Source organism: Coloeus monedula (assembly GCF_965178545.1).
Source record: "Coloeus monedula genome assembly, chromosome: 5".
Lineage (NCBI taxonomy): Eukaryota > Metazoa > Chordata > Aves > Passeriformes > Corvidae > Coloeus > Coloeus monedula.
The window spans coordinates 15144196-15165157 of NC_138785.1; the positions used below are offsets into that span (position 1 = coordinate 15144196).

A 20962-nucleotide genomic window follows, 5' to 3' on the forward strand; every position below is an offset into this window, starting at 1 on the left:
AATATCTGTTTGTTATGTTTTTTCATTTGGTAATTCAAATCAGAAATACTTTGAATCCTCTGTACAAAATAGAAAAAGCAAATCCTGATAATGATTTAATCCACATGAGTTAACTCTTTAGATGACAATGATTTTTAGGTTACCTGTTAATATAGTGTTTCTTGGATGCTCTTGTCTTGGGGGTTGGGTTGGACCTGGATAATGTCTTCAGAAAAACAGTTTAATCATTCTGCACTGTACTTTTGTATAGGTTTCCATATAGGTTTGTAAACAAGAAATGTGTGAAAGTAGTAGCAGTTTCATATTTCCAGCCTGTGAAAAAATTTTTTATCCTAACATCACTGGTTAGCTAGTCCTGTTTCCCAAATTCTATCAATCTTCTGGCTGTCAGAATCAGATAATCCTGCTGTTGTTATTTAGCATGCAGATCACAAAGGAAAGCACAGTTTTATCTTGGGAGTTCATAAAAACATAGCCTGGCTGTGTATAAATGTACCAATACTTTCTACTTACTGCCTTTTTTTTTTTTTTTCTTATTTTCACTATTAGTTTTAAAAGTGAAGTCTCCCAGTCGGTGGGAAGTAGGGCATGAGACTCTGGCATCTATCACAAGGCCCACTTTTTTTTGGATAGAACGTCTAAAATACTCTTCTCAATTCTGTATTTAGATTTGTTAAGATAATTTTGCATGCTATAAAAAATGTTTCTGTTACTACCAAATGATTACTATCTGGTGAACTCAAGTTTGTGTTTTGTGTGTGGTTTTTTCCACAGGCGTTGGAAAGTGAGTTTGTTTCCTGCCAGCTTCACCAGTGGATTGATCTGATTTTTGGCTACAAACAACAAGGGCCAGAGGCTGTTAGGTCCCTCAATGTATTCTACTATTTGACTTATGAAGGAGCTGTTAATTTAAGTTCAATAACGGATTCTGTACTGAGGGAGGTGAGTTTGTACTTTATAAATATAGAAAAGTCTTCGTTAACCACAGCAGTGTTGAAACTGTAAAGACTCCTCATTGTTCAAGGCTTCTGGTGAATGTTCAATTTCTTTGTGTTTTCTTGTGGTTTGGCCACAGGCCAGTCAAATGCAAGGTGCCTGAACCAGTTGTCACAGCACGCAGAATTAATAGAACAAGGATGCAAGTTGTTCTTAAACGTTGTGTACCTGGATTTCAGCCCAAGCTGATGCCAGTATAATAATAAAAGTTCAAGGATTGCTTCAGTTGCTGAGTTCAGTCATTTTGTTCCCCAATACTGGATCTTAGTGGCAGTGAGCAACCTTGATTTGGCTTGTGCTTCTGAATTTACTTTCGCACTTTTAACAGTTCTCTTTAAGTGCAGTCTTGCATGTGTAGGAAACATCAGAGTTTTGTAGCCTCTGATATTTTAGTTTGGTTTGTTATCAAATTAAAATAACTTGTCCTGTATTTTTCATATGCAAAAGTAAATATTTCAGCATTGGAAAGATCAGGAGCTTTGTTCAGACTCAACATCATTCAGAAAATTTATTTGCCAAAGTATCCCATAGAATACTGTGGGTTCAAAAGTTTCTTCTCTTCCACCTAAACAGCTGTTTAAAAAAGGGCAGGGTGGGGTGATTTTTGACTGATTTTATGTCCTCTCTTCAGACACTATATTGCTACCAAGTATAGCTGCACGTATATTAATTATAGAATAAATGTAAGTGGTCCCTTCTTATAAAATATTCCAAGTCCATGAAAACAAAGTAATAGGAATCTTGTCAACTGTTTTATTTAGATGGGACACAGGGACTGGCTTACAACCAAAGCGATGGCTCAGTGTTGTCATTACATGGCTTGCTATCAGTCTGCAAACTGCATCTTAGTCAATTTAAACCTAAAATACAGATAGTGCACATAAATACTGTTAACTGAGCTAAGAAAAGGGCTACTGGGACATGTGGCTTACAAGAAAAAATGTCATCATCTGGATTTGGAAAAGTTGTTGGCCCAAGAGTCGTCTAGTAGATGTTCACTGTACTGTGTTTTCAATTCACTGATAATGTTTGTCAACTCTACACTGGCAAGGTTCTATTCTTACCTTTTAAGAGTATTTATTAGACTCTTGAAGTGTTTGGTTAAAGTGTGAGCTGAATTGTAGGCTGGGTATTGTGTGTAATTTCTTCCAAATTTTGTTATTAAATGAACCATCATTGAAATTTTATTTATGAAACTAATAATTGAAGTAACACTAATGAAAGTAGCAGTCTCCACACACAATTTTTGTGTAGTTTTAATTTTTCTAGAACAGTTATTTTATCATTTTTACTGTGATTTTTTTTACTTGTGTTATAGCCTGAAAAAAAATTTAAGACCAGGGAAGTTACAAATCTGTCTGGAATTGTGGAACCTCTCAGGCATTCACTTTGTTACCAAATATTTTGAATTTGTCATGTTTTTATCATACTTTGCTACAGTGTTTCTTATTTTTGAGTTGTTCTGTGCTGTCTGAACTGAGTGGTGTATGAAAATGAGAACAGGAGAGGGAGAACCTCAGTGTTGTTGAGTTCATAATAGTGGAGTAGCTCAGCAGCAGTAGAATTTTGAACCACTACTGATGGTGTCAAAAATACTTGCTGATGAATGCAGGTAGCACAATAAATGGTGTCTTGTAGCACTTCTGTTCTGAGTTGCTTGAAGGATTGACCCAATGGAGTATTTTTATTTAGGATTCTTAAGCAGGTCACTAAAACAGTGAAAGGTTTCCTGCTTAGTTAGGCATCCCTTGCCATTTACATGTATTTTGTAAAGCATATTTTTTGTTATGTAAATGTACATATGTAATTTTAAAAGGCACATATGATCAGCTCTGATGTGATACTGATACTGCAGAAATTTAATGACTCTCATCATCAATGGTGACTTATTCTGGTTTTACTTATGGGTAAAGATGAAAGTAATGAAAAATCTGTTTGTGTGTATTTCTGTGTGCATAATCATTCTATATCTGTGTGCTAAATGAATTTATCATGCACCTTTGACAGCCTCACCTTCTTGCTGCTTGCTAATCTGTCTCCCTGAGGACCTGTGCTTATGTTCTGTGCTGCCAAGCAGCTTCAATCAGCATTTATTTTTCCTCCTTCAGTCAGCTTTCTAGAAATTGTCTCCTCTTTTCTCCACCAAATTCCTGGTTAGAGCCCAAATGAATTTCTGATATGGACAATTAACAGTATTTTTAGGTGGGCATGGCACCTCAGAGTTAATATCTGTTTATTTGGCAAGTATTAAACTGGATTTCTTGGTTTCAAAAAGGATGTTTTGGCTTTTTCCTCTTGATAAGAATTCAGGGTTTGGGTCTTTAAATCTTGATGGTTGTAGCAGAAAATGGATTTTTATTTGCCAGCCTAAACCAAAGAGAAGCTTTTGTATATTCTGAGACCTGCAAGTCATTGAGGCTTTTAGGTGTCATATGGAAATAATAGCTGGTGCTCAAACCGTGGCAATTTCCCCACATAGATAGTCAGTGCTGAGCCTGGACCACATCAGTAATGAGAAGCCTATGATGCATGTGTTTCTGAGGTATCTCCACAGATATATGCATGGATATTGGTGACCTAACTCATCAAAGAGGCCACACACAGAACAATGGTGGAAGGCACTGAGGAGTGGAGGGATGTAGGTTAATGCAGAATTTCCTTAGGTCTCCTAAATGGCTCCAACTGGCACCTTTATTTTTATAGGCAGTCAGGTTATATATATTACAAGAAGGAAGTACTCGTCTAGGAAGGAAAACTACTTGATTAAAACCATATTCCTCCTTTCTTTTTTTTTTAAACTGAAAATGTAGAACTTTTACATCCTCTTATACTGCTGTGAACAATTTTTTCCTGCCATTCTTTCTGCCTATGGGAATAAAGGAAGTATTTTGAAAGGATCTGACTGCCATAATAGAAAATTTTAAACTAAAGTGCAAACCATGGGCCACATGCTACCTTTTGGCAGATAAACCCTGGGGAGTGCAAAGCTTGCATAATTCAAACACAAATCTCAGGGGGAGGGGAGTAGATCAAGAGAGAAGGGTTTGAGTTGCAGCCAGTGGGGGAAGGGAACTGCAGCCAGGAGAAGCAAGGCAAGGCATCCAGTATCCCTGCTGGCATATTGGTGCACTGCTCATCCTGCAGACACAATTCCTTCCTCCTCCTCTTCCCCTCCAAGCATTTTAGCAGTGCTGTCATTGACTCTGCTCCTTGTGTGTCTTGTTGAAGGAGGTGACAGCTGCAGAGGGAAGTTGCTGTTCAGTGGGCAAGCAGTAAATATCTTTCTGGTGGAAAACACTCAATTTGCCAGCAGAGCTTTGCTGTGTCACTGCCTTCTGTTGACTTGCTCTTGAGCACCGTGTTTTGATCTGTGGAACTCCCAATCACAAGGTCTGCTGTGGAAGGGCTCTTTTTTTTGCCTGGATGGAAGGGGCAAGGAGTCATTTAGCACAGACAAATGTCATCCAGCTGTTCTGGAGAGAATTCACAGCACCTTCTTATCACAAATTCTGCTCTCTTTTTGCCATAGCTGTCCAAGAATGGGGGGGGGGGGGAGGGGGGGAAGTAGAATTAGATCTAAGTCATTCAGACAAGTAACTGATTAAGAGCTGAAGCACAATCCATAGAAAATAATTTGTATCTAGGCCTGATTGGTGAGTATTTCATCAGTGTTGGTCAGAAGAATAGAAATTCCTCTTGTCTCTGGTTTAGTGTAACAAAGCACGATGGTGAATCTGGGCTGCCCTCAGTTACTACTTAAAAGTCCATTTCTCCGCTGATACCCCTATGTAGTTAGTGTAAACACCGGATAAAAGCAAAGGAAAGAGACAAGGTTAGTAGCAGAAAGATGAAATATTACTTGGAGAATGCATCATTGATTTGTATGGGAACCCCTACCTTTCACAAAGCACCCTGAATTTTGTACCATGCCTATGAAAAAGCACATAACCACATTTAAAAAAGAAAAAAAAAAAAGTATATATATAAACCATCTAATATGATCTTTGAAGTCAGCAATTTAAGGAAGACTAATAATTTTAAAATTAGCAATAAGAGCTCTAAAAACACAAGAATAAGTCCCATTAAATTAATAACATCAAGTGATTTGCTTTCAGTGTTAGATGGTTCTGTTGTTTTGTACTTCTTCCTCTGAAGAGAAAGTGCATTTTTGTTACATGAAGGTAGTCTGTTCAACATTAAGAAGCAAGCTTTCTGTATTCTTTTGGCACCTTTCTTTATGCTGATGATATTTTATTTCCATATGAACTGAGGAGTTTCAAAAATTGTGAAGAATCAGCTTGGACACAGCATTTGGCTTGTTATTTGAATGTGCCACTTCTGATTATATGTAGAGAGAAAAGATAATTCTTTTATTTTCAACTTCAAGGCATATGGGATAAATTATTTTATGGATAATAGCTTTTAAGTGTTGTTCAAGATTAATATCTTTGGGTAACTTTTATGCACCTTAGGTCTATCTCTTATGAGTCTTACTTTATTTTTAAATATTTACAGTTTGAGAGACTTCTGTGCCCAAAAGAAGTTACAAGGATGTTTAGTTTACGTGACCCCAGTTTCATGACAGCAGTAGCAGATCTGATATCTTATCCCAGAGAAAGCATTTTTGGCCACTCTTTTAGCTCTGTTCATGGTGGGAGTTAATAGCATATTTCAGCTCTAACTCAGCTGGAGAACCCTGACAACAGTGAATCTTTCACAGAGTATAAACACAATTTGTATTTATAGCATAGTTAACATTTACTAAATAGTTGGGAAAACGATCAGTCTGGTTTTAGCAGGTTGGGCAACAGTCTTTGTTGTGGCTGTGATGAGTTTTAAATGTAGGATAAAATGGTTATAAAATAACTGTCACAGAGCAGTAAATTTCCGTGTGCTGAATTCGGTAAGTAACAAATACATGCAGGCAACATTCAAAGTACCGTAAAAACAATCTTTGAATTGTCTCTGGCTTAAGTGTGCTGCGTGGATGGCGTGTTTGGTGTTGTACAGCATGGGAACAGTGGGAAAAGCCAAATAAATGTTTAGCATGGGTCTCATTTTAATTACAAATCTATATTAAAATGTCCTTATATGGAACTGGAATGAAGAAGGCTGTATTTAAAGGAAGCATACTGATTTCATGTCTAAGGAGAGGTGAACTTGGCAATGCAACCAAGCCCATGCCTTGGTTTTTTCCTGGGAAGTACCCAGAGCAGGACGTATAACAGAGGCAGGGCCTCCCATGAGGCAAGTACCTCTGCTCAATGAAATCAGCTTGTCTTGGGCATCAGGACTCTCCCACGAAAGGATGAAGTATTTCCTTCTGGTGAAAGGAGCATTAAATAACAGGAGCACCACTCCTGCCACCAGTTTGTATCAATTACCTATTCGTTCTCACATCTCTGCTCACATTGTGACCTGCCTGTGGTGTTGGAGTAAACGAGCAAAATGAACATTAGCAAATGCTTACTGTGATATCTTGGAGGTGTGGCACTCCTTTGATTCCATTTGGCCGGGAGTTTGATATGATGAATGGGGATTTATTGCCCTTTGCCTCAATGTACCTATTTACTGCAAGGCTTACAAACAGACATGAAAAGTATTCAGCCAAGTTCTGATCCAGAAAAATATTTGACCTTGTTGTTCTCTTTTTTCCTTCATTACAGAATAGATTCTAGTTTTACCTGCAGCTTCTGCTTCTCTATCCAGCAGGCAAAGAAGTGATATTTTAGAGTTAATTAAAGTAGGACTGAGATGCTCCATGTGTAAGGATTTAAAAAACTGGCTGGAATTAGTAAAGTTTTTTGGAAGGAGGTGACTCCTATGAATTAGTTCTTCAGCTCTGCGTGCTTCTTTCCTCAGCTTCTGATTGAAATTCAAGGGATAGAAATTTTCAGTACAGTCAGTTCCCTCACCTCTTCTTGCTTGACCTGTCTTGTGGATCTATCAGAGCTAGAGAGGTCTTGAGACCCCCTAGGCTCTTTACATTTTGATTTGTGCCTGGCTGGTCAGTCTTAGCTGACATATTTGTTGGCCAGCATTAAATAAGAAAGAATAATCAAAAGATAAATAATGTATGGGTAACAGTGATGTTCATAATACTTCAAAAATAACTCCTTTTGATATAAATTGGTTCTATTTTTAAACTTTTTTTTCCTCTTCCATATGTGGAAAGGATGAGATATACTTGTATATAATAGCTACAGTTATACACCAAGTCATTTAGCCTTGAATGAAACATGGAAGTGAACAGGCTACAGGAATTTTTTGTGTCATCAATATGCTTTGATTATTTGCAGGCTCTTTATGCTGTCCAAATGATACCTGTATTGTCTTTCACAGTATTTGGGAAATGAGACATTTTTGTTCTGAATGGTTTTTTTTCTGTGTGTTTATTGCAGTCCAGGGTGTCTGACTTGGGCATCAGTGTTCCCACTGTGTCTGTAGATGTGTGTGGTGTTTACTGACCAAACTTTTGTTATTTTAGTTATTAGTTATATTTGATAAATAGCTGCTGCTTGAGTGAGAAAGCTTGTGGTCATGCCAAAGGTGTTTTCCTCAGGCAGTATCTAAAAGTCAAGTCTCAGTTAAATGTTACATTCTATTAAATAATAACAAAAAGTTTATTTGTTGCAGTAGAAAACTCTGAGATAGCATTGTACCCATAGTTTGGAAACAGCAAATTTGGTCTTGTAGGTAGTAGTCATGAGAGTTTAATTAAATGTATTTCATAGCTTAGCAAAAGGAGTTATTTATTTCTTTTTCACAATTGTTACAGATTCTGAAATGTGATCACTGAAGACCACTACATTTGGTTTAAACTACTGGTTTAAAGACCACTACATTTTTGATTTTTACTTCTGTCTGTTAACTTCCTTCAGACTGTTTTATTTTAATGAAGCTTTTTTATTTAATAGAGATGACATCAGTGTTTAAGAAATTCTGTGGAATGTTAGCAGATTGGAATTGATTACTTTTTTCCAGAGGAAGAAGTTTTATATGAGACAATTTGGGATTGTTAGGTATTTAGACGAGCAAATGAATAATGCCAGAAATTGAAGTTTGAGGGTATTGCACATGGCAGTGCCACTACTTTCTCTGTGGCAATTATTGATTTTAAATGAAAGCAGTGAGTTGCTCTCTTGAAATCTTCAGCTGCCGGAGAGAGATGGGAAGCAATTTTGGTTGTGGTGCTCAAATAAAACAGAAGCTGTTTTATTTTTAAAAACTAGTCCCAGAGCTGCTTAGGATTTTGCTTGTTCTGAATCCAGTTTTATTTGCAGGTCCTTACATTGAGCTTAACTCCCTTTTTAGACTCTTTTCTCTTTTTATTTTGTCAGTCTCTTTGAAGTACTACCAGACCTGTTTTTGTAGTTCTAGTATTTTTTATCTGCTTCTTTCCAGTAGCCAAAGATTTAGGTGTTTTGAATGAGCACATCAGTGCTCCAGACAGAGATACTGTTTGAAATTATCCATGAACCCAGTGCCTCTGAACATTATTGAGTGACATTTGTTTCTGTTGGTTGTGTCTGCTCTGACTAACTGGTTTCTTTCAGATTGGCAGTTGGGATTATGCTGCAGTAGACGGACAGCTGCGTGAGCTAGAGATTGCAGCCAGGCCAGGCTGTGCCTCTGTTTAATATGCCTGGAATGTATATATTCAGATTGGAGCAACTTGCACAGCCCTGAGGGGCTTCTATTTGTATTCTCACAAACTGTGATTACTTCCTGTTTTACTTTAATGACTGCCATGTAATTGTCATACTGATTTGTCTGGACAAAAAGACTTCATTTTTTCTTTTTTCTCACAGAAAATTCCTTAATGTAGTTTAAGAGCTGGGTTAGTGTTTTTGTTTGTGAATATGTGGTAGAAGGCATCCTGTGCTATTCTCCTTTCTCCCCTTTTCTGATGTGAACAGAATAATTTATTATTCCTATATTGACTCTCAAACAGCTTGAAGAAAAAAAGTAATCCTGCTTAGGGTAACCTCTCCCCCTCCATGTATCTGTAGTAGTTAAGTTAGACCAGTAACCAATCTCCAGACAATTCTGGTGTTTTCAGCAGGCAGAAGGAGGTGAAACTGGGGGGTGGTAAGATGAAAAGAAAAATATTATGTAGCAGATACATTTCTTGCAAGGAAGGTACAAAGAAGGAAGAAAAAAAATGTTTAATTTCTATTTGATGGCTTTAATTTCTCCATGTATCTGTTGGTTTCTTGTGCAATGAGGTGCACAGTTTTGTAACAGACCTTGCTAACACATTGCAGCCGGCAAAGGTTGTGCACTTTTTGCTCCATCCCAAGTTGCTCATGTGCTCTAATAAGGCCCCCCTCTGTGGGCTGCTGACAGTATTTCTGCCCACGCTTCAGCTCTGGAGCCATAACCCTGAGGTACTGGGGTTGGAGCTGTACCTGCATTAGTGGGCAGCAACAGGTGCCTTCTGCACTCTGCTTGGTTAGCAGAGGGTACGTCACAAACACTCTGCAGTCAGGTTTAATGATACCTAGAGAACAGTACATAACTCTTGATCTTGTAGTGTCTTTTCCATAGCCTTTCTTCTGCTCCATTCTCCTCCCTGCTATTTGTTAGATTTCAAAGCTAGTACAGACAATTTTTTAAAATTGGTATGTTAAGTGAATAGTTCAACGGGAAAACAAAATATAGAAGTGATTCGATACAAAATGTTTGATTTCTGAAGCCAAAACAAGAGAAATAATTTTCTGGTTTGACATGAAGAAAGTGGACTGCTCATTTAATTTTTAAAATAGCAAATGGGAGTGTGTGAATTTATGATACTAACATTTGAGTGCTGTGTTTTTTCTTTGGGTCAAGTGTAGTGCAATATCCCCAGGGCAGGTGTACAGTCAGCCAGTGTATACATTGCCTGTGTCAGAAAAGCATTTTGCCCATTTTTCACAATCTTGATCTAACGGGGATTGTTAGGAAACATGGGAGATGGTACTACAAAGAGCTTCTCTTTATAATCTTCTGCCTCTTTTCAGCAATTTTATCTGTTGTTACGAATTGTGCTTGCTCTCTGGCTCGTGTTATCTGTGTTTCTGTAGTCCTAGAGGAATTTAACTAAGAATATTCCTGTAGGGAGGTAAGTGGCTCTCTCTGGTCGGAGGTGGTTTTCTGATCACTTGTTACCAGAGCTGGATTTTAATCACCGTCCCATGGGGAAAGGAGCTCCTTGGTTGGCCGCTAAGCCATTCAGCTTCCCTGTCTGAGGGGAAACCTGTCAAACGGTCTGTGTTCTCTGATGCTCTAAAGCAACATCTGGGTGGAAGGAAGGGGAAAGCAAGTAATCATAATTGCATATCACTCAAGCCAATGGAAATCACTGAGGAACACGTGCATAAACCTTTTTGAATATTGGAAAGTGAGGTAGGAGCGGCAGAGAGCCAAAGTAATTACTTTTGCAAGGGCTGTTATTTTCTGGACATAAATACTGGGCAGAAATATGGAGGATGAACCCAAAACGTTTTCTGTCCCTGACACGTGTGCTGAAAGAATATGTATTACAATGCATGTTGTTATTTCACCTGGGGTTTCAAATGTTTGGCAACTAAGTCTTAGAGATCTGGGAAGTAACTGGGAATACTTCGGTGCAGATCTGTAAAGGCCCTGAGAGCAGCCTCTCTGTAGCAAATGGTGAGGTTGTAGCTTGTTGTGCCCTCAGGCCAAGGCGTGCATTTTAACATGGGTGTGCTGTGCCCCTGGGCTCTTCAGACAGTTTGGTGTTTTGTGTCTGAGGAGGCATGATGAAAGCAGCTCTGAGCTAGTCCCTTTAAAGGTCTTTAAATCTGGAGTTAAATGGTGTATGTCTTGCCTTTTAACTATTATGGGCCTTCATTTGAGGATTTGAGTTCAAAACTGGAGACCGTTTCGTTCTTTCTCTGTGACACTCACTGCAGTTCCCCCTCCACCCGCCCTCCCTCATATTTAATTTTATAGTTCTTTCAGACATAAACATGAAAAAAAAGCAATTTTGACTTAGTTTCTGAGTGTTGCTGCAAAGAAAAGTAACAAACATCTGTTTTTACCTTAACTGCATCCATATGTTCAACCTCCCCATCACCCTCCTTCCCAAAAAATTTACAGCCGTATTTGGTGGGTAGTGCATACTGTTGAATTAACTTTCTTCACAGTTAGATGAGAGGGTAAGTTCAGAGGCTGAAAATAGCCATACCAAACAGTGGCCAGGAGCTACATTATAACTAAGCCAAGTTTTCAAGTTCTTTACTTTTCTTCTTTTAATTTGCTTCCCTATTCCCCTTCTCCCCTTCCCACCCCCCAAGAAAAGAAAAGATGATCTAGGAGACTTTTTTAGGAACAGGTAAAATCAGATAAATGCTAACTTATGAAATTTGCTATGGCTTTCATGCTTCTAAGTTAATTAACATTTGAAATACAATGATACGTAAGTCTGTGGTTTGAGATGCATATTGTGTGAATTATTGTAAAAGGTTGCTTACCTTGTTTCATTTTATTACTTCTTGTTGTAGCATCTGGAACAATTCTGGCATTACCAAAATTTTGGTTTTGTAGATGATTAACAGGAAAAAGGCAGTTTTACTGAGATACTTGAAAAACAGTGAAATAAAATGTGGAATGATACTATGTTTTACTTTGTGGCACACATCTTGCTTTCAGCAGTAAATTTGTCAAGCTAAAGATCTCTTTCAAACAAAGGCTATGCCTTTCCAGTTGTATGGTGCCTTTAATAGATGTGAAACTGGTTGTGCAAATTTCCCAAGCATTTCTACCTACAGCCATCTGAATGGCTGCATGCTCCAGAGGGATCCAGCAGTGTGAGAACACATGCCCTTCCTCTACTGCTGGAGGAGCTGTCTGTCTCTTAGTAATACTGACTAATGCTGGTAATACTTCTTTTCAAGAAAGCTCAGTTAGAAGCTGGGCTATAATTCATTAGAAAGGAAGTGGATGATGACTTTCTGACTGATGGGCATTTCACTGTATTTTCTCAGGTGAATGGTAGGTACTTTTCTTCAAAGGATATACTAATTATATCTCTGAGAAAAAAATTCCCTGCTCCTACCTGGATTTCTTTGACAGGTTGAACAAAAGTCTGAGTGGCATCTGGTGGCTCTTTCTATTGTTATGTAAATTGAGAGAACAGGGATTGATTCCAGCTCCACCATCACATTTCTGCTGACAGAGGGAGGTCATCTTGCATCCTTCTGTATGTGATCCTTCTGACTGAGACATCAGAATGGGGAGTTGACATCTGGATTGACTTTGAATACAATCTGGGAAAAGGAAGGAACCATTTGGGGTTGCTAGTATACTCTCTTGGTCATTATTACAAAATGTGCATGCTAAAAAAAGAAACCTTTACATTTTTTTTTTCTTGATAACTAGAAGGAATGCAGAAGATTTTTTTTTTCTGAAGTCTAGCCACTATGTCTAGACGTATTTGTCCAAGTGTTGTTGCCTTTACTCAACAGTTCTTCAAATTTCTTTTGGATCTCTGAAGACACCAGTAAAGATGACGTACAGATACCAGTACCTGTGCTTTTATGTTCTGTGTACAGATCTGATGTTTTATGAAACCTTGTTAGCTGTGGTAGAACGTGGATTTTTCCCAGGTCTGTTGTCTATAAGGGAAAGATTGTGTCGGGGCTATTGCAGTCCTGGAACTGTAGGTGCTCATCTTTTTTGGAATGACCAGATGGAACCTAATGAGTCTAAAGGACTTGTTTGTGCTGGAACTGTAAATCACAAACTCCAGCTAGAAGATAAACAGGGATGTAGAAACTGTCTGTTAAGACTGAAAACAGAGAATTTGTGATCCTCTGAAGCAGGCTTTGGCAAAATCATTGTCCCATTGGCCAGCAGCTTCACCAGGTCTGACAAACACTGTATGAAAACAGAAAATGCCTCTTGATGGTGGGTTGAGTAGAGTACTTTATACTTGTTCTACATCAGTTTGGGCTCTTGTAATGATGAATGTATTTGAAATACTCTGCATCAATGTGATGAGTTGTGTTTCTTTTTCCCTCACTATTGGTGCTATGCAAGAGTGTGTTGTTTCCAGAGGAATTAAAAGACGTACCAGATTCCATGGCTGGGACAAAATTGTGGCTCTCTTTAAGTGCTGAACATGGGCATTAGGGAGTGAAAGTTTTCTGTATTGATCATAAGTCCATATGCAAGGAAATTAATAAATCTAAAGCTTATTATTTCCTCACTTTATCTATTCTCAGTTCTAAATCAAATGCCTGGGAGCTGTGCTTCAAGAATACTTTATTAATTTTAAATAATTTATTGGAGATATGTTTAATAGGAAATAAATAGTGGATTCTAAAGACTGTCAATTTTTACTAAATATTTTAACAAGTATAGAGTAACTGGCAGCCAGGACAGTCTGCATCTGGTCCTTCTGTATTCTTTTGGCCCTACCCTCAGTGCGGGGCAGAATTCCCATTTGCTAATAAAAATATGCCACTTAATCTGCAAGTAGGTGTAGACAAATCTTTTTACAATCTGCATGTTTTGAAACAAACAGCATTTTCTGGAGAGGGTAGAGCTGCTGACCAGTTCCTTCATTAATGCTTCCATGTCTTAAGAGACCTCAAAGCTTTTGTGATTCCTTTGATATCTTGAGTCACAAACCCTCAGATTTGAATTTTAATGCAGCATGTCTCATCAGTAGGAAGGAGACTCATGTAGTCTTACTGAGCTTTAGTGCTTCATGAGTCTAATACTGCTGTTCCTCAAAAAGTGCTCACTGCATCACAGTGTGTGTATGTCAGATTTCAGCCAGCTTTTTGATAAACTTACTTATTTACCAGTTCTTTGAAGATTATGGTGCTTCCCAGAGTGGGCAAAAGTGTTAGAATCTGTTCACAGACTAATTTCGACTCCTGCTCTGGTGAGTTCAGATGTTTCAAAAGCCCTGCCAAATGTAATAAGGTCGAGTGTTCTGGATGGCATGTTTACTATCAAAAGGATGATTATTTTAAGGTCTCAGGTGCATTCTACTTTTAGCTCTGTTATTGCTGTAACAGGAGAACATTGTGTGTCCTAGTAATGGTCTTTATTATTACCTAAACCAGTTGTTTGTAAGAATAAGGTCAGCATAAGTCCACTGTCTCAAAAATTTTGAGTAGCTAAAGTAGAACAGGAAATATAAGTGTAAGGAGTCTTAAGGAAGGCTGAACCATGAAAAAGAAGAATTAGAGGAAAATACCTGAGGCATCAGTCCATGTGCAGCCTGCTAACCCATAGCAAAGGCCAGGTGATTAGTTTAGCTCACAATGAAAGAGATGTAAACTAAGTTGAATGATTTGAGATTTTCTGTGGTATCGGCCTGTTTCTGTGAATGGTGCAGGGGGCCAGCCTGACAAGAGATAACTTGTTGAATTTTGTCTGCTTGGTGTTATCTTTAAACCAGTGGGCCAAGAGGTGGCGGCATGGAAAACTAGCTGGACATGCCTAGGGCAAGACGTGTAAGTTCACAGGTTTCAGCATAATTATTTTTAAGAAATGACTAAGCATAATATTTTCATGTATTTCCTATGAAGAAAGTACTTAAGCATGTTGCTGAAGATACAGAGAAACTTTAAAAACCCCCTTGTATTACACCTTCATGTTCTCCTTTAGTGTTACTGTTGGTATTTAATGCATCCTGACATTGTTTGCTCTTTTTGAATAAACCTGGAAGTAAGAATAAAAGCTCAGTATTGCCTTTCTTGTAGTTACTGCTGTGAAATGGAGCAATGGAGTTTAACGTACAACACTTAAGACCTACAGAAACTTTTTAGAAGTTATCTTTTGTTTTTGAGTTATGCTACAAACAGGATAAGCCAGTGTTAGAAAGGAAAAATTGAGCCAATAAAGAGGGTTTCTGATTATAATAGCTTGTTTCTGTTTAATATCATTGAGCAGGATGAGGTTTTGCAGAGTTTCTCATGGAAATAGCATCCACAGCACTAAAATGATTACCTCATTCTTAGTACCAGTGCCAAGCACTTAGCCCCACAGTGAACACACGGGGTTGATTTTCAACGTGAAACAAGCCAGAAGTGTGGAATGACATTTTCAGGTGACAGTTATGGTTCTATTGCCTGTAATTAGCACCTCTTAACATGCAAACCTGCCTGTGCCTTTTCCAGGCTGTGGAAGCTCAAATAAGAAGTTTTGGACAGACCCCTTCCCAACTACTCATAGAACCACATCCTCCACGAAGTTCTGCCATGCAGGTGGTAAGTGCCATGTTAACTCTTTGTGACGTGCCTTTGTGCTCAATTCCTTTGCCATCTTAACTTTGCAGAACTGGACACTTCCACTTTGCTTTTATGTGGTTGTGGAATTACGTTATTAAAACCAGCAGATGAGTTACGATTTGGTAGGAGTTGTATGCAGTGCTTAACTGTTTTTTTATTTATTGCTGAAAGGATTGCATTGATTTCTAGTACAGGCTTTTTTTTTTTTTTTTTTTTTGTCAGTGTAATCTAGGAACACTTCATCAGTTGATTTTGTTAATACCATACCTGTACAGGTGAGAGCCAGTCATTGTGGAGACAATTTAGTTAATCTTTGGCAGATTCCTCAAGAAGCTTGGTTTTAGGAGGTGGAACTTCCTTGTCTTTTCCCCCAGGCATAGGTTTTCCCCTAAAACCAGGATTACTAGGAATTCATGAGCTGAAACTTACATAGCAAAGAATGTGACTAAATGTGTTTTGCAGTAAAGCTAGGGTGATAAAATTTAGGCAGTGAGCATTAACATGCTTTCCCTTTTACCTCTCTTGTGTCTAATGTAATTTTATTATACAAACAATTATTTTATTACTGATTACTTTTCATATCATGTTGTGTGGAGTCTGTGGATTTAAAATACCGTTTGTGTTGTCATAGGTCCAGAACTAAGGATGTTAAGTGATATTCTGACAAGTGGAGCAAATGGTCTGCTAATTCCCAAGGTTTTCAAAAGGTTACATTCCCTTATTGTTAGGATGGACATTTTACACTGCAATATGAAAAAAAAAGACATGTCTTACAGGATATACAAGAAGAAAATATGTCCTATTTGAGCAGGCTAAGGGTATTAGTTTTAAAACATATCTGAAGTGCAGAAGGTTTTAAAAGATTGCACAGAAACGTGAAATGTTTCCGAAGTATCTTACAAACCTTGTGATGCAGGAGTCTGAGAAGTGTAAACTTCCTTGATAAACTGAGCTACTGGCCTTTCTCAAATGCATCCCGTGTGTACCTGGGAGCTGCTCAGCTGCCTGTCCCATGGCCAGGTCCCAGCCTACAGACCACGGCAGGGACTAGTGTGTGTGTTTCAGAAGAGCCCTGCTAATAGGGATGTTGGGGAGCCCAGATACTCCCATCATGCAGCCACTTGCCATATGTGTGTCCGTCTGTCATGGTGCCATGCACTGAGCACTCACTCTAATTTAAATGGATTTGTTTCAGGAAGAGGAGCAACTCGAGAAGTTGATTATTGATGTGTTAGTCAGAGCCATTGTTATATAAATAAATCTGATACTGGGAAGCGGCTTGTGTGGTTTTATCATAATATTTTTTATGGTGCTGAATTAGTGAAGATTTAGTATGTAACAGAATCAGTTAAAATCTACGAAGTTAGCTGTTTCTAACTCCTGTGGTTTTTTGGGCCAGGGTACACCCAGGAAAAAAAAACCCTTAGTTCTTCACTTGCTGGTTTTGTTGATATTAATACATGTTTTTGTAATAGCTCTGTATTAAGTGGTTTTAAAAGTAGTATTCTTGGAGCTGAAATACAATAAGGATATCTTTCCTGTCATAGTTTTGAATTATTTCTAGTTGCATTATTTACTGAGTTTTGTTTTCATGTGTGTGCATGAATGCAGCTGAATTGGAAGTTATCACGTGCTGTGTTAAGTGCACAAGCCATAATATACACCAGGTGTAGTAATTAGCAGTCACACGAAGGCTGCCTATTTGTCTGGTTTTGCTGCTGTTGCTGTATCCCCTTGTGTTTTCAACCATCAGATAGCTGGATTTAATTGAGGCCACATCAGATGAGGCATTACTGACACCTTTAATTGAATGAGCATCCAGGGAGGATTAACTCATAATATTGATTGGCTTTTAGCCACTTGCTCAGAAGGATGTCTGGGTAGCTTATTAGTTGCTTTTATTTACACCTTTATGCAAAGACTGTAAATAGGAATTCATAGTGCAATATGTTTTTCTAAGTACTCTTAATAACTTTTTAAAAAGGAGTGATAATAAAAATGCAAATGTATTTAATTTTTTTATTAGTTCCGTATAAATATACATTAAATGTATGCACTTACATACACATATATGTAATGAAATACTGCAGGTGGAAAACAGCCCAAGGACACTTCATTAGTATTCTAATTTGGTTATTAGAAAATTAGAAATACTTGAGCAATATGGCTACTGGTGACCAGGGTGATTGTACCTCTGCATTTCGATGGGGTTCTCCTTTTTTTCAGATGTACCACATAGTCATAAACCCATTAGGTGTTGCTTTTTCTCCTTACATTTGATCCATATCTGAGGTCTTCAATATTTTGTTTTGACATTTGCAGTATTCTGAGAGAACTTAGTTTAAAAGTTAATAAACTTTTCAACTTACAACTACAAAAACTAAAACCTGAAAAATTATGTTGAAAATGAGAGTCTGGATTCATTCCCTCGCTTTAGCATTTCTGGAAACAGTGCAGGATAGTGTCTGTAATCACGTCCACTTTATATTCTTTACAACTGCATTTAATTATGTTTGTCCTTTGAAACACATTTGCAGTGAAGTCTTCTACTTTGCATTCATAAATCTTATTTTTGTGCACCAGAAATATATACAGAACATATATCTAGTGTATGTGTGTATCTGTTTATTTTAATGTGCTTTCATGTTCTCATCTGGCTTGTAAAGAATTACAGTCTGCCAATTTAATGCAACTTGAGACAATCTCTGGGAGCTAGAATTTCTTTTGCTCACTTTTTTTGTGTTTCCCTCTTGGTTTGGCCTTGCTTTCCTTGACGTACTATCTCTGCAGATGTGAAGGAGAATTCTTTTGGCAGAGATAGGTGATTGCAAATTTATAGTTTAATCTGCTGTGATCTGAAGCAAAGTCTGTATACAGACACGCTGTGTTCAACAGGGCCCTGAGATTAATAGGGTACATGAAGGGTTTTCTGCCTAAAATGGTTATTTCCATAAGCCTGTCCACTATTACTGCATTTGCTTTTCTACTGCAGCTTCTATTGGATGCTGTGTGTTTTAATCCAATCTTCCTTCTCTTGTCCTGTCTCTTCTCCTCCCCGTGTTCTCTTTTCCTGTGTATTTGGGTTCTTGTTGTGTGCACTCAACAGTATCTCCTCCTGCAGAGCCCCTTGATGTTCACAGAGCAAGCCCAGCAGGACGTTATCATGGTCCTGAAGTTTCCATCCAACTCCCCGGTCACTCACGTGGCTGCCAACACCCAACCCGGCCTGGCCACTCCTGCTGTGATCACGGTCACTGCAAACAGGCTCTTTGCTGTGAACAAGTGGCACAGCCTCCCTGGTAAGTACATTAAAGCAAGAAGCCTGAGAAGCCCCTGACATCCAGCAGCACTTCTCTTGTCTTAGCAAAATTTGCTGAGGAACTGTTGTAGGTTTAAAGTGAAAAAGGCAAATCCGGTTCATTGACACAGCAGGCTCTTCACACGTGGGCTTAATTTCTCATTGGAAAGGTAATTTGAGCTATTGTAGTAAGATGTGTAGCACACTAAATGTTTGTAAAAACAATATGTTGCTTTCCAGGCCATCGGGCACCATGGAAGGAGACAAAACCGTCCATCACTATTTGGTCATGACAAAGGCATACTCTTCCTCTTAAATTTGTTGTTCAGTCAGTTGGGGGCCTGAACCATATCATGCCAAAGGCAGTTTTAAAGCATGTAAAACTCGTCTGAAATCTTCTCTTCTATCTTTTTCTTGTTTATTATAAGCACCCAATGAGAATTAGAAAATAAAATATATGGGAAGTCTTATCTTAAACATCCCAAAATTACTAGGTGATTATGTATTGTCAGTATGAAAGGAAAACAAAACAGCCATTTCCATAGCAACTAATAAAATTAATTTTCCTTTAAAAGTGTGCTGTAGTTGAGAATATAATTCTGCTTTTAATTCTAATATTCTCCAATCTTAAAGACATCCATCCTCCTTTCCCTGACTATGGCAGTCTTAGGCCCAAGCCATCAAAGGAAGTTATTTCAGGGCAATGCAGTATATTTGTTCAAAGGCTTTTCAAGAAAGGGGGAAAAAAAGACCTTCTACTCAAATAACTTAAATAGAATATACACCAGAGAAATACATACATGGTTGAAATTCCTGCTAAGAAATCTTGACCCATGGTCCCCGATTACTTTTTGAAAAAAGCCAGATGACTCCCACACTTTTTTACTAATTCTTACAAATTACCCCTCAAATAGAAACATCTATGTATTATTTCACCAGCCCAAGAAGTGCTTCAAGAGAAGGATGGGAAAGAAGGAGGGAAGGGAGACTTGCCTAAGATAAGTTGTGATGAAGAACTATTTACAGGGCTCCCAAGATTTCTTTGAAAGGGGGGTGACAGTATCCTCTCATACCTTGGATGTGTGACCTTGGGCATATAATATTCAAGGCTTTTAAAAAATGGCCTTTGTGAACAAACAACAGTCATGGGAAGAAGAAAATGTTCAAAATTGGTAGGAGTTGATTTTGATTTCAACACAATTCTGCTGGTTGATGATCCATGAGCAAGCAACCAGTTTGGTGAGTGTTCAACTGGTTTGAGTTGAACAGAGCTTTCAGATTTTTCAGGGTTTTCCCTCACCTCTGAAAGGCAGAACAGTAAGCTGTGCTTTTGAGTTGCTATTTTTTCATTTAGAGGCATTTTACACTTGTCTTGCCAGTACAAAGAATTCAGGAAAACCCACAGATCAAGACAAACAAAAGCCAACCAACAAAAACCCAAGAAAAATCACCTCACCCCACTGCTGTGAGAGCCCACATCAGTTGCTGGCTGTTAATAGAGTACTATGCTTAAGATATCTGGGTGTGGACTCCTCAGCCTTTGCTATTGTTGACTTACAATTTTATACCGAAATGGGATCTCCTAGGGTGAGAGGGCAGGTATCATTACTTCTCCATATCCCCTGCTGTGGGCTTAGCATTGTCTTTGCTAATGAGGCATCATGATAAAAAAGTTAAGTTGCCAAGTGACCAGTTGTCACTAATGTGTAATTAAAAAGCCCATTCCTGCCTTTGAATATGAATTTGGTGGTTTTGCTGACATCTAATGGCACTGGTACCCAGCAGGATGCTCTTTTTCCTCACGCAGATTTCATGCTTTGTTCTGTGTTGGTGTTTCATTGCAGTGGAACTTTGAATTTACTTATAAATCACTTATTTAAGGAATCCTTGTACTGACACTAGTTTTTATATTAAGCTGTGGATGGTATGTAGAAAAATCACAGGTGTAAGTATATATCCCTTCCAAGAAGGTATTGTTGGCTATTGGCGGGGATTGGGGAGGAGTTTGTTTGTTTTTTTGTAGTGAAGCTGTGGAAAAAAAGGCTTTCTTTTTACCCCTGCGAGAGAAGTCAGTGCTTAAACATTTTACTGGTATGCCAGGTGCCCAGATGAAATGTGTGTCGGCAGAATTAATATATTAACTTCTATACAAACTTGCAAATAAATGGGTTTTGGTGATGGATGAATCCTTAAATACTGGCTGACTATGAGACGACTACGAGATTTCCCTCTCTGTGTCATAAACTAACTTCTAAAAAAAAAGTCCTTTGTACTTCAGTTGTTCAAAGCAGTGCTTTAAAAAGTAAAGAGGAAAATAGTATTTGCTACAGTCAGCAGATGGTTGTCACATTTTGTTTTCAGTCCTCTTTACCACTTAATTTTGTTTTGTTGCGACAGGAGAGGTTGCCAGTAAAGC

General features: G+C 38.2%; 1 protein-coding gene across 4 annotated transcripts in view; it reads left to right on the top strand.

Moving 5' to 3' along the window:
• The window catches only part of LRBA (LPS responsive beige-like anchor protein), a 372381-nt gene that overhangs the window by 316771 nt on the left and 34648 nt on the right, over positions 1-20962 (top strand). For 3 of the 4 annotated variants that reach the window (XM_082282111.1, XM_082282108.1, XM_082282109.1), the window contains 3 exons: positions 775-942; positions 15138-15227; positions 18355-18547. In XM_082282111.1, coding sequence (XP_082138237.1) covers positions 775-942; positions 15138-15227; positions 18355-18547 — 451 coding nt within the window. The remainder of the gene's footprint in view (positions 1-774; positions 943-15137; positions 15228-18354; positions 18548-20962) is intronic. The other variant, XM_082282110.1, reaches the window with a different exon arrangement.